The sequence below is a fragment of the Macaca fascicularis genome, chromosome 14, assembly GCF_037993035.2.
Source record: "Macaca fascicularis isolate 582-1 chromosome 14, T2T-MFA8v1.1".
Lineage (NCBI taxonomy): Eukaryota > Metazoa > Chordata > Mammalia > Primates > Cercopithecidae > Macaca > Macaca fascicularis.
Window position 1 is genome coordinate 3,827,782 of NC_088388.1, and position 26,523 is coordinate 3,854,304.

Sequence of the window (26,523 nt, forward strand, 5' to 3'; positions counted from 1 at the left end):
ATTTTCACCCTCCAGAGCTCCTCCCCACTGCCCCCCAAAATAGCTGTGTTCTTGGCCCTAAAGCCCATTTCAGGGTCAGAAAACTGGTGAGTGGTATCTCCTGGAGTTACACCCCCAGTCCCCTGCAGCCCTCCATCCAACCAGGGAGAGAGACCCTGTGGGAGGTTCCGATGCCCTCTCCTCAGTGCCCTCACCCTGATTTTCCACAGGCCTCCATCAATCCTGCAGGAGCAAAGCTTCCCTCAATGACTCCAGCGACGGGAACATTACAAACGCCACAGACTCCTACCTCTTTGTGCAAAGATAACCCCGCATTATTGCCGAGATGCCTTTTTATATCTTGTGTTATTTATAAAAGCATGATTCATTTAACAATTATTGTGAGATGGAGAAATGTTGCCTACTAATATTTAAATTGCAGTTATCTAAAGCTACGAGGGAAAGAAACAAGAGCTGCTATTTTGGATCTGGTGGGGGATGGGCAGGAAGAATTCCGCTCTAGCTTGTACCTGCCCTGCACCTGCCACCCCTGCTCCTGGCTTGGCCCCCGCTGGCTCAGGCTCTTGCGTACACACTTTCTCAGCATTCAGTCTTTGTTTCTGCAAGATAAAGTGGAGCTTGGGGCTGGTGGGCCACCGAGACCCTCTAGAGTTTCTTTTCTTTTTTCAGCTTCCCATGGGCCTCCAGTCGGAATAGAGTTAGAGCCACCTCCTGTGTGTTTTTGTTTTCAGGTGGAAATAGGCTCAGGTGTTCCCCTGCATCTACCCCTGAAATATGGGGTGGGGCCTTAATAAATCTCTGGGATATCAGGGCATCCTCTGCCCCAAAACCCTGCGAATTTTCTTGGCATTGCTTCCTACATCCCAGCATTTTATTTTCTTCCCTTCTGGTTTGGGTGTGATCACGCTCAGGGTTTTGCCGCGGGTTTAAGTTGAAGGTACTGCTCAAAGCTGGCCCTTGTGCCTTCCTCAACTTGGAGCTCCTTCCTGGCAGGAGGGCCCGGGTCTGAGTTACGCAGGAACAGTGTCGTGGGGAGATGACCCTGCCCTGGCCTGGGTCAGGACCCTGTCTCTAGCGGCCCGATGGCCTTCCACTACCTGCAGCCACCTGAGCTGCCCAGAGAGACTGAGAATGCCTGTCAGGACCTCCCTCGTCACCAAGCTGTTGTAGTAATCCCAATAATGAACAGTCAGCAATAATAAACAAACTTCAGTCGTGGTCATGGTGGCAGCAGCTAACCTCTGTTGAGCGCTCACCGTGCGTAAGTACCGCACCCAGTAAGCACGTAACCCCCCGAGCAGCTCCTTGAAGTGGCCACTATCACTGTGCATGCTTTGTTTTTGGAGATCCAGAGTCCAGGGACATTTTGTGACTTGTGGACAGTTGCCTTGTGGGATTTGAACCCAGAAAGTCCAGCTGCAGATGTTGCAGAGACGCTCTCAGGGTCCCTGGACCACAGGCCTCCCTGAGAGATGTGGCGTGCCCAGCTCTCTTCCCTGAGACCCAGCCTCATGGGCTCTGCCGGTCAGGGTCTGGGTCACCAGCAGTAGAGTCCACCCTGGCTTGTTGATGCAGGAGAGGGAAGACTCTGACAGATGTCAGGCAGTCACTGTGCTCCAACAGGGCTGGAGAGCCAGTTCCGGAAACTGCGGCAAGCCGGGGCAGCCAGTCGGGGCAGCCAGTCAGGGCATCCAGCCACAGGTGGGCTCTGTGGAGCACCTGGTGCCATGCACAGGCTGAGGTGCTGGCGGGAGCTTGACATTGTGCTGGAACCGCGTGCCACACCCACTGGCTTCGGTGAGTTGCTCCTCCTGCATCAGTGCCTTCCTGGTCCATGTGTCTGATTGGCTCGAACTCGAAACCCCAGCAGCTGGGGAAGCTGAGAAATGAGCCCTCGCTGTTTCCAGGCAGGACATGGGGTGCGGGGAACTCCAAATGCAGTGAGGACGCTGAGGACGCCAGCCCGGCTGCTCTGCAGATGCAGTGAGGATGCTGAGGACACTGGCTCAGCCGCTCTGCAGATGCAGTGAGGATGCTGAGGACGACAGCCTAGCTGCTCTGTAGATGCAGTGAGGATGCTGAGGATGCTGTCCTGGCTGCATCTGCTCATGGGGCAAGGCGGGGCAGTACAGACCTTCTCAGGGTCTGGGGCAGCTGGTAGCATGGCTGTGGCTTAGCACAGGCCTCCCTGGGCCTCCACTGGGTGCATGCAAGGCCCTGGGCAGAAGTGGGGGTGGGGGTAGGATGGGAGCTGGAGAAGGAAGGTGGCTTCTGGCCTCAGGTGAGCAGCACAACTAGAGGCCAGCCTGGTGAAGCTAGTAAAGTGCTGTGGAACACTCAGAAAAGAAGCTGGGACTCACCCCCTCTGTTAATTCACTCATGCATGTATTCATTCATTCATTCGTTCATTCATGTCCAGAGCACTGGGGATCACTGCCAGTGTGCAGGGCAAGGAGGAGGGCTGGGCACGGAACCTGCCTTCGAGGAGCTGCGAGTCTCCTGGCTCCACAACATGCCGTGAGGGCTGACGGCTGCCACAGGAGCCCTGAGGAGAGGGGTCTGTCTGCTGCCTGGATCAGTCAGGGAGACTTCCTGGAGGAGGCAGCACCCAGAAAGATAATGTGAATGCATTGTGAGCAACAGACCAGGACTTGTTTATTATAGAGATAGGGCAAAGCGGGAGGATTGCCTTGCTATCTGCTTACAGATTTTTAAAAAATTAAATGTATTCATTCAGTGATCACTGACACTGCCTCCAGGTATTACTGTTACAAATATTAACTTACTTTATCCTTATGACTCTCCTGTGAAGTGGTACCATTAATATCCCCATTAAACAGACTAGGAGACAGAGGCAAAGAGAGGTCACGGGACTTTTCTGGGGTCACAGAGCTAAGATTGCCCCCAAAGGTGTCCCCACAGTGTTGCGTGCACCAAGCCCCTCTCCTTTGTGCTTCAAACATGAGCTCGGGTAGCTCTACCCTGCGGAGTAAGTTGTGCTATTCCCACTTTACAGATGGGGAAACAGGGTCAGGGGGTGTCCAACCAGCCCATGGCTGCAGGGGTCATGAGACAGAGTCAGCACCCAAACCCGCATCTTGACTCCCACGTCCGGTTCTTTCCAAACCACATGGGCACTGAAGCCACAGCAAGTGGAGGTGGGTGTCTGATCGCCACTGAACGGGGGGCATTTCTGAGACCCGTGCGCACCTCTGAGTCTCACCAGGCACGTCTATAACACCTGGTACGGCCTCTCCGCCAGGACTTTGGAGCACCTTGAAATGTTCTGATGTGCGAAGAGCTTTTTTTTATGCAAGAAGTGAAATTATTTTCAGCCCGTTGTCAAGCAGTTGTCAAAAGACATGGCAAATAAAGGGCTTAGTGAGTCTCAGGGTTTGAGGGGGTGGTGCAGTGTATGGGGTGAATCTGTGGGGTGCTCGTGGGCAGGGGGTGCAGGGAGGGAGGGAAAGGGGCACGGGGCTTTGAATGTCACTGGCTCACAAAGCACTAAGGGCCAGGCACTGGAGCTGGGCTGAATGGAGCTGAGTTGGTGTCTGTGGGGCCAGGTTGGGTGGCTGAGAGTTTGGGGTTCATTTGGGGGTGACCCTTTTCCTTTCTGGAAACTCTGACTTCAGAGCCTCCCTCTCCTCTTTTCTCCTGGTTTTCAGTCTGTCCATGGACAACAAACAGACTCGAAAGGTGCTTGCCTGCGTTTTGGGATGGGTGGGCATGTGGGCAGGCAGGCAGATAGCTTCATCACCAACCACTCCCATTGCCACCCTCTCTGCTACCCGCCTGCCCCCAGCCCAGCTCACACCCGGAAGTTCTTCCCCTCCAATCTCTCCCTTTTCCAGAATGAAATCCGTTTGAAATAAAACCTCATCTGCATTCAGTAGGAACGTGGCCAGCACAAGCCTGCAGCGTCGTTGTAGGCCCTCCACACAGGACCGCTGTAGGAACAGAGGGTCTAAAGGCGGAAGGAAGGGAAGGCTCAACCATGCTGTGGGCATTTGGGCTCCAACGCATGGAAACCTATGTGAGTGCAGCAGGGATATCTGACCCTTCCCGGACCCTGGGCAGCTTAGCGCTCAGCCTCTCTGAACCTCGTCCGTCTCATCTGCCAGCCTTCCTGCTGGTCTCAGGGACCCAAAGCCTGAGGCTTTTCTCAGAGAAAAAGATTTCTGGAAGCCTCATGGGAAAATGGGTTTTTAAGTTTCGTCTTTTATCTTCGTCTTAATTTTCATCTCAACCACTAGCACTCGGTCGTCCTCGGAATCCTTGTTTTAGAGATGGGAGCGGTGCTAGTGAGTTCCCGGAGTTCTGCGAGAGGCTCTGCTCCCGCCTCTGCCTCTGCTGCCCCAGCTCTCCAAGGTCACCTGGTCTGTGGCAGGTTTCTGGGTCTCCGTGGCTCGGAGGGTGAAGGGCCGGGCCTGTGTGCAGATAGCAGGAGGGTGCGAACCGTCTACCTGGGTCTCAGGGGTGCGCCTGTCTCCTGCAATAACCCCAAGTATGGATGTCTGTGAGGACCCAGACCCCAAACACTCACACCAAACGTTTGTCCACGCAGAACTTCCCGCCCAGCCAGGCAGGCAGGGCAGGCTTCAAGCTGCAAATGCGCTCATAAAACGAGGGGCAGAACGAATGCTGATGTTCCCATGGACACATCCCAGGGCTGGAAGAGAAATATTCCCCCAGGAGGGCAGGGACGGGGACACCAGATGAAAACCGCCCTGGAGGCTGCACAGGGGTTTGTGTTTGTCGAGGCAGAGACTGTGCCTTCCTGGCACAAGCGCCAGACTTCCTGGCAATTGAGGAAGTGGTCTGCACCCACTGGGGAAGGGGGCAGGTGGTGGGTGTGGGAGAAGGAGGTTCATATAGGCTGCTGCCCGCATCTTTGACAGCGAGAACCCCTGCACACACCTAGTGAGCCCCCTGTCGCTGGAAGTATCCATGGAGAGCCTACCACATGGCCAGGAGGGTGGTGTCAAGAATGACCCAATACCCTCTGCAGGATTTCTGTGGGGTTGACCAGAAGACCCCTGTGTGGCAGAGCTTGGCCCAGGGCCGGGCACTCAGTAGGTCTGTGCATGAGACTGATGGAGCCACTGCTGCTCCTGATCTTTGTGAATGGTTTACTCAGCCTCCTGCGAGTGTGGGTGGGAAAAGTTGTCTGCTTATTGAAAGAATTGAAGGTGTCGGGAAAAGGGATCCTTTAGCCTGGGGGTGTTCCCTGGGTTCCTCAAATCGTCCAGTGTCCAAAGCCTCATCGTGCCCCGCCCCTCACCCCTGCACAGCCTGAGAAGCAGGCCTGGGTCTTCAGATCTGGCTGGCTGTCTTCTGCACATGCCCCCAAACCGGATGGGACATGGGGTGCAGGGGTGGGGCAGAGGGACACCAGGGATGGAAGCCAGCCGTGTTCCTGGTGACGGGGCCTTGTCTCGGGAAGGCTCCTTCCCTTCTCCCTGGGCAGCTCAAGGTTCGTGGAACCCTTGCCTGGCCTCCTGCTTGTGAGTAAATGCCCCTCCAGGAGCGGCAGCTGCACACACACATGATGGCGGTCGCTGAGGGTCCTGTCTGGGCCAGCTGTGGGTGCTGCTGCATGGCTCCCGTCCAGAGGTTCTAGGTTCTACTCTGGTTTAGACAGGGCAGGACCTTTTCTTGGTCCTTTGGCATATTTGACATTGGAGGCCCCTGCGAGGGGAAAAAGGCTCCATCTTGTCCCCTGCATCTGTCCAGAACAGATGCAAGATTGTCGCATGGCCCCCGGGAAGTGGCTTCTTCCCCACACCCTCCACCCAAGGTCATCCGTGGCCAGCAAGGCAGCCAACGATGACAGGACACCACTGGCCTCAGGCCAAGGGCCATCCTGGCCTCACCAGCCCAAAAACGTGCAGGCTCTGCCCGCGCTGCTGCAGGCCGCAAAGGCAGCAATGCCAGAGCAGTGATTGGCTCAGAAACTTGGCTTGGGATGAGGCTCTCTGCTTTTGGGAGGGAATCGATCAGTGGCAGATGGAGGTGGTGTTGAGCGTCACTGAGTCTCCCCGAGAGTTCCCTGAGCTTTGGTGAGTTCTCTGGGCTCACGTGGCTGAGCACACGACCAGCCGGGTCCCCCAGCCTTGGAGGAGCTCCCTCTACACACCAATACGGACACGGTGGCATCCCCGTCCCAGCCTCCCAGCGCTCGCCAGCCAGGGCAGGCAGCCAGGCCAGCACATAGCAATGAACTAGACACTCACCATCTGGAAAGCTTCTGGCCCCCCTGGCTGGTCCACCCTGAGGACACATCGTTAGGCCTCTCAAAGTAGGGGAGGCTTTGTGCATCTGAGGAAGGTTCTTCTGGAAGCCGTTGAGCCTTGCTCACAGTGTCCAAGTGCATGAACCCTGTGGGACACGCTGGTGACTCTGACCTCAGAACGATTTCTTAATGCAAGTCTTAGAAATGGCTTCGACTCACTCGGTTTTGTGATTTGGCGACGTATGGTAGGGTGAGAATGTCACCCCTGGCAGAGTTTTGACATGGCTCATGAGTTGTGTGAGTTAAATAAGAGATGAGGTTTATTGCTATTTCTGGGTTTCTGTGGGGTTTGTTTGTTTGTTTTTGGAGACAGAGTCTTGCTCTGTCCCCAGGCTGGTGTGCAGTGGACAGTCATAGCTCACTGCAGCCTTGAACTCCTAGGCTCAAGCAATCCTCCTGCCTCAGCCTCCTGAGTAGCTGGGACCACAGGCGCACGACCACACCCGGCTAATGTTTTTAAATTATTTTTCATGGAAACGGGGTCTCACTGTGTTGCCCAGTCTGGTCTCAAATTCCTGGGCTCAAGCAATTCACCCGCCTCCACCTTCCGAAGCGCTGGGATTACAGGCATGAGCCACCACGCCCAGCCAAGAGATGCTGTTCGGGTGCTCAGCTGATACAGGGCTACCCTCAGTGATTCTGTGGCAGAGGCCCTCACCGAGGAATGCCGCTGTCCCGTCCCCGCTATGCCGTCGGGGAAAGGCTCCTGGGGGAGGCCAGCCTTCTCGTTCTCACAGCGCCATTTTTATTGACACGAAGTGTGTCAACCATATGGAATTAAACTTCAGTGCTCTGGTTGCTTTTTCCTTGTCTTGTCTCATCTTTCTCCGATTTTGGGTGTGTGTGTATGTGTCTGTGTGTGTCTGTGTGTGTCTGTGTGTGTGTATGTTTTAAATTTCTGAAGCAGTTCTCTTAGCAACCAGGAAAAAAAAAAAAAAAAACAGCACACTAAATTACAGCCCAGCAGAGGCATCAGGCAACAGAACCTTGCCCCTGGATGCTCCATGTAGCTTCAGGAAGCTCCTTCTCCTGGTGTAGAAATAATGCACTGTCCACCTGCCATAGGGCACCAGCCTGCATCCACTTCTCTGTGTTCGCTTTATAAATCTGACTTTCTCCACGTAGGGCTTCCAAGGGATCGCTTTCCTCTTTTCTCTTCTTCTGCTGGGTTGGAAATGCCTAAAGTGACCCTGAGGAGCTCGCTTTTATCAGCTGCCTGGAATCGGGGCCATCCTTGGCAGGGTCTCAGTTTAATTGTCTTTTTATCTCTCTCTTTAAAAAAAAAAAAACTAGGAGGGGGTGGAGTCCTGTTTTTTCCAGGGTAATTACCTCGATGGAGGGGGAGCCAGAGAAGTCATGGGCACTTGTGTCTGATTCTTTTGAACAGAAATATAGGTCGTGTTCAGAAATTCCAGAATGCTGGCCATGTCTGCCCGGGGAACGTGGGTCTGGTGTGAAGCTTATCTGGTACTTGGATGCTTCCCTCCCCCTTGTCTGTCTTACCACATCTGCTAGCTGACAAACAAACTTGGCTTTTTCTTTAAAATTTTTTTTTTAAAAAAATAGAAAAGCACAGTGCATTATATTTAGGCACAGGCGCATGGAGCGCCCAGCACCAGCCCGAGTTTCCTTGGATAACTGGGGCTTGAGATCACTCATGCCTCCCGGCGTCTCCCAGCTGCCAGCTCGAGGACGCCTGATCTGCGTTAACCCTCCGCGGTGCCTCTTCCTCAATGCCCTGAGCACAAAAGCAGAGTAGCCCGGCTCACATGACGCGCGCCGCGAGAGGTAGCCGGGTTTGAGAGCAGCCCGTCTACGTGCAGTTGGTTCCCAGCTGACAGACAGAATATGGGGTGGGCTTTGTCACCAGCACGCTGGGTCTGGCATGCCCAGCTATGCTCGGAAGTGCACCGTGCCCAGACACCCGCCACCTCTCCCCGGGTCCCAGCTGCTCTAGCACCGAGGGGCCGGGCTGCACGCCTGTCCTTCCTCCCATCCAGGAAGGTTATATAATGAGCGGACCGCTGCCAAAGTGAGAGGGAAAATGAAGTCTTTGTTAAATGCCTTCACCAAGAAGGAAGGTAAGGAAAAAGCTGTCGGGAGCCGGGTGCATGGGAATTAGCAGCTGCTTGCTGATTCTCGGGGTAGGGGAGAGGGAGGACTCCAGTTCCTCCTAAAATTGCCAGTTGTTAATCCCTGGCATGTCAGGGGATAATGACTTTGGTTTGGGATATGGTTTGGTGTGAGTTGGTCCGGATGTAACGCTGTGGAAGGTCTTGCCTTATTGTGTGCTGCTTTCAAGCCCTCAGCCCTTGTGGGATTGCATTCTGGAATGGCCATCCGTGGGGACCGTGCCACGGAGCGTGTTAGGAACTAAGTCCTAGGGAAAATAAAGGAAGTTTTGACTGTAGTCCTCAGTGACCAGAGAGCTGCTAGGCACTGGCCAAGGCAGGTCGGGGCACATGGCTGGCTGCACTGAATGGGTGGCTACCTTCCGAGCCGCTCCCGGCTCTCCCATCCCTGGGTTGCAGTTACATGGAGTGGATGGGAAGGGAGCGTGGCCAACTTTAAAAGTGCACATGCTCTTTGTCATACCTTGTGTAATTTTTATTGTGGGGAAAAAATGTATAAATAAATGCATGTAAGCCAGCTAAGAAAATATCCACCTACTTAGAGTGTGCAGATTGCCTGAAAGAAGGAAACAGTTGGGTGGAATATTAATCATTTTCAGACAGAAAACAGTTATTTTTAACCCTTTTCACAAAAATCATCATTTCCATGGATGGTTCCAGTTTTGTCAGAGAGCTCTCATTTTAGGAAATCAGATATCATATAAAGATGTGACTTTAAAGAAATGAGGAAGGTACTTCCCAGCCCCAGCTTCTAGCAAAATAAACACTGAAGACATTTCAGTACTCAGGAAACTAATTTAATATGAATCTTGGTAATTAAGCGAGGTGATTTTCGTTAAAATGTTCGCACTGATGTCACCGGTGAGATTTCGTTTGAGTAACTTGCCTGGTCCACAGAGTAAAATGTATTTGAAAATGTCCCAGCTCTTTTATTCCTTAATCCTCCAAGGGTGGCCCCCCCATGCGAATTCTTCCCCTTCTCTAAATCCCTACTCTTCTGACAGAGTCTTAGGAATGTATATAAATAACCACCTTTGTCTGTGCCCATTTTCTGACATTATTCACCAAAATTCACCTTCCGGGACTTCGATTTTTATAATCCATGAACAGCCTGAAAATTTGGGGGTTTTGGTGTTAGGTTAATTCTGTATCTGTTCTGTTCTTCCATAGACTTCTCTTTCCTAATGAGTTTATCTTAGCAACTGCCAGGACTCCCCCAAATGCCATCACTTGCTATGAAGGCTGTGCACACCTCCCCCAGTTACAAGGGTCAGAAAAAGAGAATTGGCTGTATTGTCAGGGCGGGGAGGCTGGGCGTGAGGCAGTCGGCTGTGGGAGGCAGCGTTTCCGTGACTGGGGGCCCTGTGATGTCTCCTTCACGTGGGTAGGGAGAGCCCTGGCCTCTCCTGGGTGCCCCAGGAAGCTGGGGGTTCTGCGGCTGCTTCCTGCTGGCTGTGTCTGTTTGAGATTTTGGCTCTCACACCAATACAGTCTTCCAACACGTAATCTCTGTAAATGAAAGATAATCGTTCTCTGAGACTGTGGGCTCATCAGCCCTTTGCAAGGTCTTTTAATCCACCCGCCCAGCCCCCTCCAATGACAGGCAGTTCCCAGATCACCCGGAAGCCCTCTGGGCCAGTCGTATCTTTGTAAGCCTCCATGCGAACACTCAGTGATCTACAGGGGTTTTTTTTAGTCTCTGCCGGTTCCGAGGGAGGGGCCCCAATGTGGTTTTCCCTCATGACCAACAAAACACAGACTCGGTGACCTGTCCCAGGGATGAGGTTTTACTCATGGGTGGTGGCTGCGGATCCCAGGCCAAGCCCCTCAAGGGTCTTTGGAAGGAGAGGTGTCCACGGAGGGTGCCGTCAGTCTTCCGTTCCTTGTCTCTCCCCGGCCACCTGGGTGGCATTCATGGATCCACGTGCTTTGAGAAATTAGGAGTGGGATCAAAGTCCCCGCTGAGGAGCCCCGGCTGCTTAGCAGGGCATCTTCAACGACAGAAAGACTTCACAGAGGAGCCAGATCAGAGCAGGTGTGAGACCGCGACCTCCCCAGTGTGCCACCTCCAGGTTCTTACCAACAGCAGGCACTGACGTCCGACTGTGCCAAGTCCAGTGTCCAACCTCAGGACGCTTTGCGCAGCTCTGTGCGGCTCCCCAGGCTTGGCTCTAGCTCTGTCTCCAGGACTGCCCTGTGTCCTGGGGAGGTGGGGAAGGTGTGCTGGGTCTCAGCTGTTTCCCGTGAGCAGTGCCAGCACCCTCCATCCCCCATGAGCTCTGCCAGCACCTCCTCTGTCCTCAGGAGCTCTGTCAGTGCCACCTCTATCTTTAGTGAGCTCTGCCAGTGTGAACCCTGTCCCCCATGAACTCTGCCAGAGCTACCTCTTTCCCCCAGGAGCTCTGCCAGGACCACTTCTGTCCTTAGTGAGGTCTGCCAGCGTGACTTCTTTTCCTCATGAGCTCTGCTAATGCCATCTTTGTCCCTGTGAGCTCTGCCAGCACCACTTGTTTCTCATGAGCTCTACCAGCGCCATCTCTGACCCTCATGAGCTCTGCCAGCGCTACCTCTGTCCCTCATGAGCTCTGCCAGCGCCACCTCTGACCCTCATGAGCTCTGCCAGTGCTACCTCTGTCCCTCATGAGCTCTGCCAACTCCACCTCTGACCCTCATGAGCTCTGCCAGTGCTACCTCTGACCCTCATGAGCTCTGCCAGCGCTACCTCTGACCCTTATGGGCTCTGCCAGCACCACCTCTTACCCCCATGAGCTCTGCCAGCACTACCTCTGACCCTCATGAGCTCTGCCAGTGCCACCTCTTACCCCCATGAGCTCTGCCAGTGCCACCTCTTACCCCCATGAGCTCTGCCAGTGCTACCTCTGACCCTCATGAACTCTGCCAGCACCACCTCTGTCCCTCATGAGCTCTGCTAGTGCCACCTCTTACCCCCATGAGCTCTGCCAGTGCCACCTCTGTACCTCATGAGCTCTGCCAACTCCACCTCTTGCCCCCATGAACTCTGCCAGCGCTACCTCTGACCCTCATGAACTCTGCCAGCACCACCTCTGTCCCTCATGAGCTCTGCCATGCTACCTCTTACCCCCATTAGCTCTGCCAGTGCTACCTCTGTACCTCATGAGCTCTGCCAACTCCACCTCTTACCCCCATGAGCTCTGCCAGCACCACCTCTGTCCCCCATGAACTGTGCCAACACCACCTCTTACCCCCATGAGCTCTGCCAGTGCTACCTCTGACCCTCATGAACTCTGCCAGCACCACCTCTGTCCCTCATGAGCTCTGCCAGTGCCACCTCTCACCCCCATGAGCTCTGCCAGTGCCACCTCTGTACCTCATGAGCTCTGCCAGCACCACCTCTTACCCCCATGAGCTCTGCCAGCGCTACCTCTGTCCCCCATGAACTCTGCCAACACCACCTCTTACCCCCATGAGCTCTGCCAGCGCTACCTCTGACCCTCATGAGCTCTGCCAGTGCCACCTCTGACCCTCATGAGCTCTGCCAGTGCCACCTCTTACCCCCATGAGCTCTGCCAGTGCCACCTCTGACCGTCATGAGCTCTGCCAGTGCCACCTCTTACTCCCATGAGCTCTGCCAGTGCTACCTCTGACCCTCATGAGCTCTGCCAGTGCAACTTCCTTCATGAGCTCTGCCAGTGCCATCTTCGTCCCTGTGAACTCTGCCAGCGCCACCTCTATCCCCCGTGAGTTCTGCCAGCACCATCCATGTCCCCAAGACCTTCGTCATTGCCACCTGTGTCCCAAACTACTTGTGAGATTCTTCTCCTCTGAGGCATGAAGGTCCCCCCAGACCCACTCCCAGGGAGGGCGTGTGTTTTCTCTTGCCTTGCAGTTTGTCAGATGGTAGCCCTGGTCCTGTCAGTGCAAACTTTGGAGCCAAGCGTGGCTTAAGCCTAAGGGCTGAATCCTGTAGCCAGTGAAAAGCTGCTGCAGGCGTGATTATCACGGGCCGGGAAGAAGCCCGTGCCTTTGGCCAGCCGGTGGTGGTGGTTTCTGCTGTTTCCTGCAGAGCTTGGAGGGCTGCCTTTCAGGAGGTCCTCTGTCTTGGAAAGGACGCTTGCCGTTTCAGGAACTCTGGGTGACCCAAGGCAGCTGTGGTGTGGCTGCCACCCCTCAAAGCTCCCAGGGGCTGTTGCTCTCATTCTGAGTCCCTGGGCTCATTGAGTCAGGAGAGTGAGGGCCTGGCCCCGTCTAGAGCTTTGTAGGATGTCAGATAAGTGGTGCTCAGCCCCTGCCTCCTCACACAGTCCCCACTTGGTGGGAGGGAGGAAGGCGCCTTCTTAGTAAAGACTGAGATTGAATCATCCAGCCAGTAGACTCGGAGACTGCATGGTTGGCTCAGGCTGCATGGTAGAACACCACAGACAGACAGGTGGCTTAAACCCCAGATCTTGGCCGGGTGCGGTGGCTTACGCCTGTAATCTCAGTACTTTGGGAGACCAAGGCAGGCAGATCACAAGATCAGGAGTTCAAGACCAGCCTGGCCAACATGGTGAAACCCCATCTTTACCAAAAATAGAAAAATGAGCAGGCATGGTGGCAGGGCACCTGTAATCCCAGCTACTCAGGAGGCTGAGGCAGAAGAATTGCTTGAGCCTGGGAGGCAGAGGCTGCAGTGAGCCAAGGTTGTGCCACTGCACTCCAGCCTAGGTGACAGGGCGAGACTCTGTCTCAAAAACAACAGCAGCAGCAACAAAAAACAAACAAACAAACAAAAAACAGATATTTACACCTCCCAGTCCCGAGGACTAGAAATCTGAGATCAGGTCATCGCAGGGCTGGTTCCTCCTGAGGCTCCTTTTGTGGCTTGCAGATGCCACCTTCTCCCTGTGTCCTCATGGGGAGATCCCTCTGTGTGTGTCCTCATCGCCTCTTCTTATAAGGACCCCAGTCCTATGAGATCAGGGCCCCCACTAATGCCCCTCCACCCAGGTTATCTCTGTAAAGACCTTACCTGCAAATATTGGCGTGTTTTGAAAACGGGGGGTTAGGACATCAATTTCAGCCCATCACAGAGGCTCAGCTTAGGCTGTGAGGAGAGGGGCCCTGTGGCAGGCAGCTCGGTGCACTCCTGCTTTGTGTGATGGCACGGCCCATCCTTACACATGCCCAAGCAGCCGGACGTCTCACGGGCCAGATGGAAGCTCAGACCCCGTGTGCCTTCCATGTGAAGCACTGGCTTGAGCTCCTTGCCATGGAGACGTTCTCTGTCCCCAGCCTGCCTCTCTGCTTCCATGTCAGGGGTGAGTTCTGGGCCTGGTGGAGTCCAGCTGGGGTCTCGGCCCAGAACTCACAGCTCCCCTCTGCTGGGCTCGCATGGGGGCTTGGTCGCACGCAGGCCTGCACCTCCCTAGGGTCCCCACCCAGCTGACCGCGACACGGATGCACTCACCGGCCTTTCTTGCTGTTCTTCTCCCCAGTGCCCTTCCGAGAGGCCCCGGCGTACTCCAACCGCCGGCGGCGGCCCCCCAACACGCTGGCCGCCCCCCGGGTCCTGCTGCGCTCCAACAGTGACAACAACCTCAATGCCAGCGCTCCCGAGTGGGCCGTCTGCTCCACGGCCACCTCGCACCGCAGCCTCTCACCCCAGCTGCTGCAGCAGATGCCCAGCAAGCCTGAGGGGGCCGCGAAGACCATCGGGAGCTACGTGCCCGGGCCCCGCAGCCGGTCCCCATCGCTCAACAGGCTGGGCGGCACAGGCGAGGACGGCAAGAGGCCGCAGCCTCTCTGGCATGTCGGGTAAGGAGTGGCACATGCCAAGGGGAGGGAGACCACCATGTGCTAGGGGTCCCAGCTCCTCTAACTTGGGGCTGGCCCAGAGGTTGAGAAGGAAAGAAGGAAGCCCATTTTATTCCAATGCAGGTGTTGAGGACACTTTCATGCCTGAGTTTTGCCCAGTGTCCCTGCTGACACTGTCTCCCGCATGGGGACTGGGGTCACCTTCCCGAGCCTCATGGAGGCCCATGATGATAGCTCGGGGCGGTTATGGAGGCTGAGCTGAGCGTCCTGGGGTGGGCTGGGGATGCAGCTGGCGTCTTGGGTCCCGTTTCCTTTCCTTGTGCTCTGACTTCTTGGTCCTAAGTGAAATGTCAAGAGGGAGAGAGGCAGGGTTGCAAGCCTGGTCAGGGGTGCGTGCCCTCCCGAGGGCCACGTTTGCAAGCCTGCAGACACACCGTATTCAAAGTGAGGGTGCACACGGGTGGCAGGGAGAAACCCAGCCCAGAGGAGGATACTGGGGGCCGGAGAGGCTGGCTCAGGGCTCTGGTATCTGGCTGTCTCAGCAGCTGCAGGCATGGTCTCAGGTAGTGCTACCCACAGGGGAGCTCTTGCAGGCCTGGGCCGAGCATGGCAGGAGCACAGAGGGCAGCTCCGTCAGTCTCTGAGGCAGCCCCAGGTGACAGGAGCCTGTGCCTTGTTCCATTTCCTAGACAAGGACATGGGCAGCATAGGGCAGACTTTGGGACCTGCCTGTGGTCTCCTGCCCAGCACCCCATTGGGCATCCAACTCCAGGTCTGGGTCTCTCCTGACTCTCCTGCCTCCCGAGCAGCCAGGGGAACTGGATTTGCACTCAGAGCTCCAACTCCCAAGCAGGTCTCTGCCTTTCTCACGCCGCCTCCTGGAATTTTCAGGCGAGGAAGAGACTTCCCAGGGGTCCGCTCATTGTCGGGGCCCCAGGTGCTGGGGTTGGTGTTGGTTCCATCCATGAAAGTTGTGCCTGCAGGGGCAGCGGCCGTTGCCGCAGACGCCTCCAGGTTCTTATGGGCACTGCTGCTCCAGGAGATCACCGTGCTGGCTTCCTTGCTGCAGGATGCCTCTACGAGGAGCCCAAGGTCACACAGCCGGAATGTAGCAAGGGCAGGACTCGGCACAGGCCCCTGGCTCTGGAGTCTGGGGACTTGGCACTCCCTCGGGTTTGGGCCTTGGACTTGTGCTTCCCCGGCTGTTGCCGTGTTTTCGGTGATGTCGGCGTTCAGTGCTGGGGCCCCTGACTCTCGCCCCCATCCTACCTGCTTCCTGTTTCCTCCCTGGCCTTAAAGCCTCTCGGGGTCCACAGCCTGGCTGTGGGGAGTGTTGCAGGCCTGGGTCACGCTCTGTTGCCAGCTAAGGTCAGGGATGTCAGGGAGGAAGACCGCCACCACCCCTGCCCCCAGGGGCTCCACGTGGCAGGCTCCACATGAGTTGGAGGAGGGGTCAGTGCGTCACGTTGTCCCAGGAGGGGCTGATCACCCTGACTATGACCAGCAGCCCAAGCTTTGGAGTCACAGCCAAGGAGGCCGGGGGGGAGAAGGTGTCGGTGAGAGCCCACTTCTCCTGGCCCCTAGGCAGGGTCCAGCCCTGACCCTCTTAGAGCTGGTGGACCCCCATCCTCTCAACGCTTTGGCCTTTAGCCCATGGACGCTTCCCACCAGAGCCAAACGAGGAGGTCCAGCTGTCTCTGGTCTAGATTCCTGCTTGGAAGGACCCCGAGGGAAGAGTCCCAGGTGCTGAGAACAGTGGGAAGCTAAATTAAAGGGCTCCCCCGAGGCAGCCAATTGCACTTCGCACACTTAGCGAGACTTCTGACTACAGTTTTAAAAAAGTGTGTGTCCCTTTCGCCCAGTACAAAATCTAATAAGAGAGCAAAGGCAACATGGCCAGGGACTTGAGCCAGCTGTAAACGAGATGTGACTCAGGAGAGAGAGAATCTGCCAGGTGTATTGCAACTACGGTCTGACCGTCCCTGTTTCCCTTTTCATGTGTGGGGAGCAGAGGATGGAGTACACATGTGTGTGTGCATTTTTGTATGTGCATGCCTGTGTACGTATGTGCATGCATTTTTGTGTTTTTGTGTATGTGTGTGCATTTGTCTTCGTGCATGCAGGTGTGTAGACATGCGTGTGCATGTTAAGGAGAGAGAATCATTATGTGTGTGTGTGTGTGTGTGGTCATCATGGTGATCAGCCTGCCTCAAATGCTCATTGCCTGGCCTCCTGCATACACACTTCGGGACTGTACCGTTGTATAGCTGTGTAACCTTGGGCAGCTAAAACCCAATCTGCCTCTTCTTTGTCAATTATAAAATAAGGGGCCGGGTGCAGTGGCTCATGCCTGTAATCCCCAGCACTTTGGGAAACCAAGGTGGGTGGATCACTTCAGGTCAGGAGTTCAAAACCAGCCTGGCCAACACAGTAAAACTCCATCTCTACTAAAAATACAAAAATGAGCTGGATGTGGTGGCACACGCCTGTAATCCCAGCTACTCGGGAGGCCGAGGCAAGAGAATCTCTTGAACCCGGGAGGCGGGGGTTGCAGTGAGCTGAGATGGCACCACTGCACTCTGGCCTGAGTGACAGAGCGAGACTCCTTCTCAAAAAAAAAGGTCCCAGAAAGACCACCTTCAGGTTTTTCTCGAGATCAGCTAAAGTCGTTCAGGGTGGCCGCCTCACACAGCACCTTGTCCAGCCAGGGCTCGTTCCACATTGGTTCTTAGAGTTCAGGTCCGTGTCCAGTCCAAGGCCCAGAGCTTGGCCAAGACTGTCCCCTTTGTCACCCAGAACCATTGGTAGAGTGACCAACCATTCAGGTTTGCCTGTGATGCGGGACTTCCAGTGCTAAAGTCAGGACAGCCGGTCCCCCTAACTGTGGGCCACTGCCTGTCCCGAGTCGAGGGGCCCTGTTCTTACCTGGTGGCCCTGACCCGTCAGTCCCATCTTCCTTGGCCTCGTTCCCGTCTTTTTCCCTTTCCCTACCCCCTCACAGCCTCCCTGTCCATATCCATCTGTCTGGGACTCAGCACCCTCAATGGTAGCAGTAGCTGTGCTGCGGGAGGAACCCTCTGGGTGGGCACTAATGAGCTGAGAGGTCCTTCCCTCAAGACCTGTGTCCTAACTAGGACCTGCCAGTGGCACTGGCGTCCCCTCCTATGGGACAGCAGTAGTGAGCATTTGCCTTTGAGGCGACCAGGTGGGATGGAGAGTTGGAGGCAGGCATGCTTCTCCAGGCCTCTTTTTGAGGTCCCCTGGGATGAGAGTGGGCCATGCGGGTGCCATTGTTGTGTTCTGTCCCTGCATAGGGCCACATGCACTTGGGGGGCAGAAGCGTCTTTGCACGGTGAGGGGGTACAGAAGGGAGCCAGTTCATTGCACATTGTTTGTTTATGGAGCAGTTACCCAGGCCCATGCCGGGCACAGGGACATTCAGGTGACGCAGCCGGGGTGCAAAGGCTGGTGCCCTGAGCACACTTGGTCTGAATGTCCTGCAGACGAGGTACAGCCAGGGGAGGGGGCCCGGCCAGAGCTGTCTGCTTCCTGGCTGTGGACTGAGGGCCCAGTGTGGAAGGGGCCTTTACTGAGATAGGGAAACGCTCATTCGGCCAGCCCTGGTGATGCTGGATGGTGGATCACAGAGCCGTGCAACCCAGCCCAGGGCCTTTTGGAGGCTCCAGGAGGTGGCTGAGCCCCTCTGCTTCTTGTTCATCCTTGGAGCTCAGAGCACAGCCCCATGCCTTGTGCGCCTGCCCTACTATTCCTGAAAAGCCAGCTCTTTCCTAGGGCAATGGGCGCTGGCTGTGCGGCACTAACAGGGCACTTTCAGGGAGGCTGCTGGCTCCCAGTATCTGGGGCCCTGGGTGCCCCAGAGCTCTTTCTGGTTGCCATCAGAAGCATAGGTGACAGCGTGCTCTCTCTGCTGTGGAGGGGAAAGCCCTCCCTGCTTCCTCCTGTCTCGGGGGTGGGGCAGCTGCCCATCAGCCCATGCTGAGCAGCCGGTGCTGACCATCCCCCAAGCGATGCTGACCATCCCCCAAGCGGTGCTGACCGCCAGGGCTCCCTGGCTCTGCCTACCTGCCAGGTGACTTTGGGCAAGTCACTTGTCGGTTCTGTGCCTCTGTTTTCTCCTGTGTAACGTGGGGCTGATGACTTTCGCCCCCTCCTGTGTGTGCTGGGTGGATTAAGTGGCATTCAGCACCCGGCCTGCACTGAGATCCACAGCTGCTCATAGAGAGTCTTCAGTTCTGCAGAAGCGTCGGCCGTTCTTAGTGTCGTCTTCAACTTCATCCTCACCATGGACAGTTTAGAAAGACCCCCGCTGGCTCCCGTAGGGCAGGGACCAGAGGGCATCAGGTGTTATTGTCCCGGTGGCAGAGGCCTGCTTGGGCTAAGAAGCAGGGGAAGCAGAGATGGCCAGGTAGGAGGAGGGTGACTGTCCTGGGCAGGGAGGTGACTGGCCAGGCCCCGTGTCCCCCTGCTTATGCTCAGCACCCCTCTCGGGCCAGACTTATTTGCCTAAACGCTGACCCAAAGACCCAGAAACCTTGGCCAGGACTGCAGTGGGTGTGGCAGTGTGGTCAGAACCAGCCTCAGGTCACTCCCTCAAATGCAGCCTTGATGGAGTTCAGGGAGGCCTCCCAGCCTCCCCAAGGCCCCCACTGGGACTCCTGCTGGCACCAAGCAACCCAGTGCCTCCTGGCCTGGGCTCAGAGCTGCGGGCAGAGTCTGCTTCCTGTATGGAGGTGCCAACCCTGGTTCAAAGCCGCCCTGAGCCAGTTTGCACAATGGTGAGCACCCCGAGGAGCTCGCCGGGCCCAACCTGGGAACTGGTGTTGCAGTGATGGTGTAACAGGAAGGGGGCTGCAAGGGGTGTGAGGGGGCCGAACTGTGGACGGTCAGTGTCTGCTGGGAGGTGAGGGCTCTCAATGGAGACACTGCAGGGTCCCTCGCTGCCCATCACTGCACAAGCCCCTTTCAGGTGAACCAGAACCTGTGGCAGGGCTGTCCCTCTGAGGCAGAGAGAGGAACATGCCCCACTCTTGTCCCTGCCCCTATCCTCCCCCACGGTCTCTCCTGCCCACCTGTCCCTTGTTCCTCCCTCCTCCTTCTCCTCCTCATTTTCGTGTGTGTGTGTGTGTGTGTGTGTGTATACGCGCGTGCTCCCGTCCTCCTAGAGGTGCTGGCCCAGGAGGGTGGGAGCCAGTGCACCTGCACAGCTCTGCTCCCTCAGGTATGAGGCTCAGCCAGCTCCGCATCTGGGGGGCGCCCTCTGGTGGCGCCCACTGGCACTGCTGGGCCACGATCTGAGAATATTCCTGAGACACCCAAGTCCCTGCTCTAGGAGTGCGTGGGGTGGGGGCGTCCCTGTTCCTTCTGGGTCTCTCCTAGCTGCCAAGGGGCTGGTTGGCCTGCCCAGGTTCAGAACAACTCTCGATGTATTTCTACAAAGTGGCAGCCGGTCCCAAGGGCTGCTCTTGCCTCACCCACCAGGGAACGTCCTGGCCACCCTCTCTTTCAAGAATGTTTCTTGGGTGGGGTCGGCTCGGCAGGGAAGACAGACTCGTGCTTTCGAGTTCAGTTGGTGGAGATGAATGCTGCAGCCCTGTCCACTCCTCGTCCATTGCACTCGTGAAGGACAGTGGCACCCACCTGGCCACACAGGCAGGGGCTGGACCCCTGCAGGACCTGGTGGGGCTCTGGGAAGCCCGTCTTTGGCCCAGTGACCTCTGTTTTCCTGAACTTGGCATGGGATCTGAGGTGCAGCTGCATTCAGGGTTTCAGGTGGATGAAATGGGCAGAGGGGGCATTGGCCATCCTGGGACGCTGCCGGTGAGGGTCCAGCAGAGTAGTTTTGAGTCAGTGCCAGGACTGTGGCTCCTGCTTGCCCTCCTGTGCCCCATCATCCTGACCTAAAAAGTGGGGGTGGCTGGGCCCTGCTGGCAGAGTGGGGGTGAGGTGTGGAGTTGGGAGCTCTCCCAGTGACCCTGACTTTCTCTTTTCTTTTTTTTGAAACAGAGTCTCACTCTGTCGCCCAGGCTGAAGTGCAGTGTCATGATCTTGACTCACTGCAACCTCCACCTCCCAGGTTCAAGTGATTCTCCTGCCTCAGCCTCCCAGGTAGCTGGGCTTACAGGCGTGCTCCACCACGCCCAGCTAAGTTTTGTGTTTTTAGTAGAGATGGGGTTTCGCCATGTTGGCCACGCTGGTCTCCAACTCCTGACCTCAGGTGATCTACCCGCCTCAGCCTCCCAAAGTGCTGGGATTACAGGGCTGAGCCACCAGGCCTGGCCTGACTTTCACCTGTGCCCAGGATTAGCCTGGCAGGGAGCCGTGGCCAGATGGAGGGGCATCCAGTGTCCTGTGCCCATCCCTGAAGCAGTCACTGCAGCCAGCAAGCTGAGACGTTGCAAATAATCCTGGGTCCCCATTGTGCATCCTCAGAGATGCTGTCACCAGAACCACAGAGGCAGAGTGAAGCCCTCAGGCCCGAGACGCGCAGGGCTTGGGTACGGGCTGACTTTCACAGATCTGGGAAGCCAGGGAGGGAGGCAATGTTGACCAGACAGGAGATGGCACAGGGTCTGAGCCTTCAACTTTAAAACAACTGTCAGCCCAGCCAACAACATTTAGTAACGTTTGTCAGATGCTAAGGGCTTGGGACCTCCTGTGTTTGCTATGCTGCCCTCTGTGCCAGAGACCTGAGCTGACAGCTTTCTCTGTTCCCCTACTGCCATCTTCCGTATGAGCCGTAACCTGGGAGACACACCCATCTTGAATAGGTCCCAGGCCTGGGTGATTGTGCCTCTTGATACCTCCAACTCTCTCACAACTCTACACATCAGGGGCTCCCCCAGCTCCCCTGGTATGGCCACAGGGGCACCTCAGTGGGGCTCCCCACCTCCACCTTCTTGTCTGCTCCAGCCCAGCCCTGAGGCTGCATCCAGGGTGAGCTGGTGCTCGTTCCCCGGCACCACTGTGCCATGTGGCATCCATTTCTCCCCGAACATCCCTGCAGAGCCTTTCCCACAGCCTTGGCCTTCTCTCTGCACCATCCGGCTCTCCCCTCTCTTGGCCCTTTGTGGGGAGGCCCTGTGGACTCTAACCTTGACCTCAAGTCCTGGCCCTGAAGCAGTCACTGCAGCCAGCAAGGTGAGATGTTGCAAATAATCCCAAGTCCCCATTGTGCATCCTCAGAGATGCTGTCACCAGAACCACAGAGGCAGAGTGAAGCCCTCAGGCCCGAGATGCACAGGGCTTGGGGACACCCACCTTGAGTAGGTCCCAGGCCTGGGTGATTGTGCCTCTTGATACCTCCAACCCTTTCACAACTCCACACATCAGAGGCTCCGCTGGGATGGCCACAGGGGCCCCGCAGTGGGGCTCCCCACCTCCACCTTCTGTCTGCTCCGACCCCTCAGATGAGCGGAAATGCATCTGCTGACCTGTGCTTCTGCCCAGTTGACAGTCAGCTCCATGAGGCCTGCATCCGTGTCTACCATTCACGGTGGTCTGCAGACCCACATGGCTATGGGCTCACAGCCCACCCACAGAGTACTTGCTGGATAAATGAATGAATGTGTAACTGACTGGTGAATGAATGAATGGAAAAAGGTCAGTATGTCGACCAGTTCCTGTTCACCCAGGCTGGCTGGGAAATGGCGCACTTCACTGATCCAGGTCACCCCACCAAGAAGATTACCAATTTTTTCATTTTAAGAATTCAGTGATTTGGCCCTTATATCAAAACAAGTTGGTTAGAATCCCTCCTGGTTGTTCTTGGCTAGAGCATAAGGAAAACATGGACAGATTGGGGTGCAGGAACTTCAGACCAGTCCTCACTGTGCAGGCAGGACAGCAGGAGGGACCCCCAGCGTGGCCCGGGTGCCATGTCTCCTGAGTAGGGCAGCCACTCTTCTCCCTGGGCTGCAGAGGCCTGGCTTCTGCTGCTGTCTGTGGCTGCCGTGGGAAGAGTGGGGCCCAGCAGGAAGATGTAGTTCATCAAATGAGACATCACAAGGATAAGACACCTTGCAGCAGATGAGATCTTGTTCACCTCATTCTGTCACCAGACAGAGCAAGGAACCCTGTATTTCCATACCCAAGTCTGTATTTCCATACCCAAGTCACCATTTATGGAGCCTCCATTTTCTCACCTGTAAAATGGGGACAGAGATTCTCACCGCTGCCTTTATGGGACTCTTTGAGGTTCAAATTAACAATAGGAAGACATTTGAGCATTTGGGTGGACTCGCATGTCACTGCCGGTAATCATGTCCTAGAACCATGCACACCACTGTGGTCGGGAAGAAATAAGGCTTTCCTGTTTTTAGATCAAGGTTTTCCAGGCCATGGGATTGATGGGTTAGAGAATTGATTCCTGCAAAGAGAATCAAGAAACAGAACTTCAGAGTTGGAGCTGTGTTCACTTTGACTTCTCTGTCAAGTGACACACACTGGTGCCAGCTGGAGCAGTGAGGTGAGACAGGCACTTAGTTACCGACTTTGCAGCTGCAGCAGGGCAGTGTGAAGGTGCTGATGTTTGCATAACACCTGGCAGAGTGCATTCTCACAGTTCCTCCTGATCATCCCCTTTTCTGATGGGGAGGTTAAGGCTTTGAGAGGTTAGCTGACTTGTCCAATGGTGGATAGTAAGTGGTCAGCTGGGCTTCAGGCCAGGTCTTTCTGAACTTTGGGTAGATGAGTGAATAGATGTTCAGAAAAATGATAAGATGGATGGATGAATGAATGGTGGATGGATGGGTAGATGGATGATGGATGGATAGATGATGGATGAATAGATGGGTGGATGGATGGATAGATGGATGGATGAATGAATGGTGGATGGATGGGTAGATGGATGTTGGATGAATGGATGGATGGATGAATAGATAATGGATGGATGAGTGGATGGATGATGGATGGATAGATGATGGATGGATGGGTGGGTGGATGGATGGATGGATGGATGGATGGATGGATGGATGGGTAGATGGATGTTGGATGAATGGATGGATGGATGAATAGATAATGGATGGATGAGTGGATGGATGATGGATGGATAGATGATGGATGGGTGGGTGGATGGATGGATGGATGGATGGATGGATGGATGGATGGATGGATGATGGATAGTGGGTAGATGAGTGGTGGATGGATGGAAGAACAGGTAGTTGGGCAGATGGAAGAAGCCTGGATGGATAACGGAGAAGAGATGAGTGGATGGATTAACTGATGAAGTTAACTGACTTCTTGAGTAGGGCAGGCTTAGTCTCCCCTGCCAGCTGCTGTTGAGGATGCACAGTGGGGCCGTGGGATTCCTTGCAGAAGCTCCTTGGGTGTGGAAGACCTGAGAAGACACACTCCTCGTTTGGTTCCTGAGTTCTGGACTTAAGCAGCTGCTGTGTCAGCCATATAACAGTTGTGAACAGATCCTGCGACTCCTGCTCTGTGGCTCACCCTCTGCCCTGCCCCAGCTACTGTCAGCCCTGTCCATCTGATTTTTGCTCTAGACTTTGACCCACCCTTTCCCCTCGGGAGGAAGCCCACGTGCCTCACCTTGCTCCCCCTGGAGTCCACCTATCCGGGTGCTTGGGGACTGATCCTGGGGCTGGGCTGACCTGACCTGCAGCCACTCCACCTGCTCAAGAGCATCCATGGTGCCCGGGGACACTGGGGCCACGTGTGACCCCATCTCTAGGACTGACCTTCAGTCCTGATGGGGCCTAATGCATCCAGCTCCTCCAAGTGCCCATATGACACCCCCAGCCAGGACAGGGGGGTTGAGATGATGTCAGCATAGCCCTTTGTTCTGGCTGCTGCCCGTCCAGCCTGGATGATGGCCAATGCAGAGACAGTGACTGCCCTCGGAGCTGCAGTGGGGCTGAGAACTGAGCTTTTCATCTGCATTTTCTCCTGTATGCTCCCAGCAACCACAGGGGGTGGGGATTCCCCCCACCCTCTACCACCTATTTTACAAATAAGAAAATTAAGGCTCAGAGAGGTAAAGTGACTCACTGAAGGTCACACAACTGGGGCAGATCAGCCTGGGAGTAACGGGAGGTTCAGGCCGTCCACAGAGCCCATGATGGTCACTGGCCTTGCTGGCTTCATCACTCGGGGCAGATGTGGGCAGGTGCATTAAGGGAAGTTCAAGGAGAGGAGGAATTCTGACCCTGGGGTGCTGTATTCTCCCGGAGTCCCCTTGGTTGCCGGGATTCTCCTCCCCACATCCCTGCTGGCCTGGGAGCCAGAGAGGAAACAGCTGTGAGATGCTCAGTGCCTGCAGTACAGGCTCCCATCCCTCCCAGCTCTGGGTCCTGCGCCAGTCCAGCCCTGAGTCAGGCTGAGCTGAATGAATGCGTCTGAGTGCTGGTGCACGTGCAGACGGCTGGGAAGGCTGGCAGGGAAGCCTCTCAGATGGGGGCCTGGCCCAGCACTGCTGTTGCGTTTCTCAGCTCCCCTTGCAGAGCAGAAAGTGCCCAGTGTCCTTTCCCTCTGCTCCCTGGTGGCTCACTGAGCTATGCCTTTGGACAAAAGGAGGCCACCAAACTTGGCTTTTGCAGGAGTTCCTGCTCCAGGAACTCCTGGGGTGTTTGGGGATAAATGATGTCCATCGATGGGGAACAGTGGTCCTTTGGAATTCTCCTGGCTGTGCACATCGATGTGCTGCTGTGCCACACCGTGCCCGGTGGGCTCCATCTTGTGCCCAGGCTGTGTGGCAGTGACAGCATACCTGTGCCCCCAGGAGTCTGTGACTGCCACATTTGTGGCTGTGACTTGGGGGAGGAATGGCATCCTAGGGACAGGGGACAGGGAAGTCCTAGCTGCCTGCAGCCTCCCCCATCTCTCAATGTCCTCAGAGCCCAGGTAAGCATCCAAGATGCCCACCTGTTCCAGAAGAGGCCACTGTCCTGCCCTGTCTCGGCTCCCCATGGTTTCAGGACAAATCTGAGATTTGGAGTCAGGCAGACAGACTGAGCGTTGAGGCCCAGTCTACTCCCTACAGAGTCATCAGAGTACATGGAGCCCTGGCTCCTCAAACACACTGACATGGGTAAGGTCCCTGTGACCAGATCTCACCATCCTAATGCTGAGAGAAGGAGTAAGCAGCAGAACTAAATACAGCCCCGTTGCCCTTTTGTAATTTTATACAAGCACAGAGCAAACTCTAAGGCAATTATCAGGGACACATGTGTCGGGTGATTACAGTAGTGAAGGCGCATGATGAGGGGGAGGCTCACATTAAGTGCCAAAAGAGGCTAGTCACATCCGCTTCTAGAACTTCCCTACAAGCCCTTTTTGCATGGGTCCCTGTGTGTATGGGTCCTTCCTCCCTGTCCTCATAGAAAGGTCAATGCTGCCTCCATCGCCTCAGAGGCCACAGCACCTAAAGTTTGGGAAGGGAACCATGGTCAGAGACCACTCGCTTCCCTTGGCCAGCGCCCTATTGGAGGGTGCCAGCTGCAGGTGGACGCTTTCCCTGTCTTTCTGAGCATGTGCCTGGGAGGGCTGTCCTGAAATCCTGGCCAGCTTCTTCCTGTGGATGCGTTTGTTTCTAAGGACTCGCGTCCTGGCCGCTGTGCAGGTGCATCTCAGAGTACTTTGTGCAGCATGTCCTGTCGCTGGGCCCTGTTAAGGTGTGTCTCACTGTCGGGTGTAGAAGTCAGGTTGAAAACATAGCTCTGTGCAAAATCAGTGACAGACAGCAAGAACGGATATTCGTTCCTCTTGTGTGTTTCACTGGGGACACTGGGAACCGCACTGAGAGAACCGAGGTCATGAGCGATTTTGATGGAAGGTCCTGGGTGCTTCCTCGTCGGGTGTGACTGACGCTCACAGGGAGGTGGATAAAATGTCGGACACCCAGGGCCTTCCTGGATCTCTTTCTCCCCCTGAGTCTCTTTGGGTTTTTTTTGTTTTTTTGTTTTGTTTTGTTTTTTTGAGACAGGATCTCACTCTGTCACCCAGGCTGAAGTGCAGTGGTGCAGTCATGGCTCACTGCAGCCTCGACCTCCTGGCCACGAGTGATTCTCCGGCCTGAGCCTCCCAAGTAGCGAGAACCACAAATGCAACGCACACCACCATACCTGGCCAATTTTTGTTTTTTTGTTTGTTTGTTTTTGTTTTGTAGAAATGAGGTTTTGTCATGTTGCCCAGGCTAGTCTTTTTAAAAATAGTGGCAAAATAGGCCAGGTGTGGTGGCTCACGCCTGTAACTTCAGCACTTTGGAAGGCCGAGGTGGGTGGATCATTTGAGGCCAGAAGTTTGAGACCAGGCTGGCCAACATGGTGAAACCCCGTCTCTACTAAAAGT

The 26,523-nt window shown here is 55.5% G+C and overlaps 1 protein-coding gene across 11 annotated transcripts in view; it reads left to right on the forward strand.

Annotated features, from left to right (window-relative positions):
• Positions 1 to 26,523, forward strand: part of SHANK2 (SH3 and multiple ankyrin repeat domains 2) — a 666,634-nt gene that overhangs the window by 294,639 nt on the left and 345,472 nt on the right. For 7 of the 11 annotated variants that reach the window (XM_065527817.2, XM_074012927.1, XM_074012925.1 and 4 more), the window contains one exon: positions 13,884 to 14,202. In XM_065527817.2, the coding sequence (XP_065383889.1) occupies positions 13,884 to 14,202 (319 nt within the window). Of the gene's footprint in view, positions 1 to 8,329; positions 8,377 to 13,883; positions 14,203 to 26,523 lie in introns of those variants that run through there. The other 4 variants (XM_045372322.3, XM_074012930.1, XM_074012932.1 and 1 more) reach the window with 1 other exon arrangement.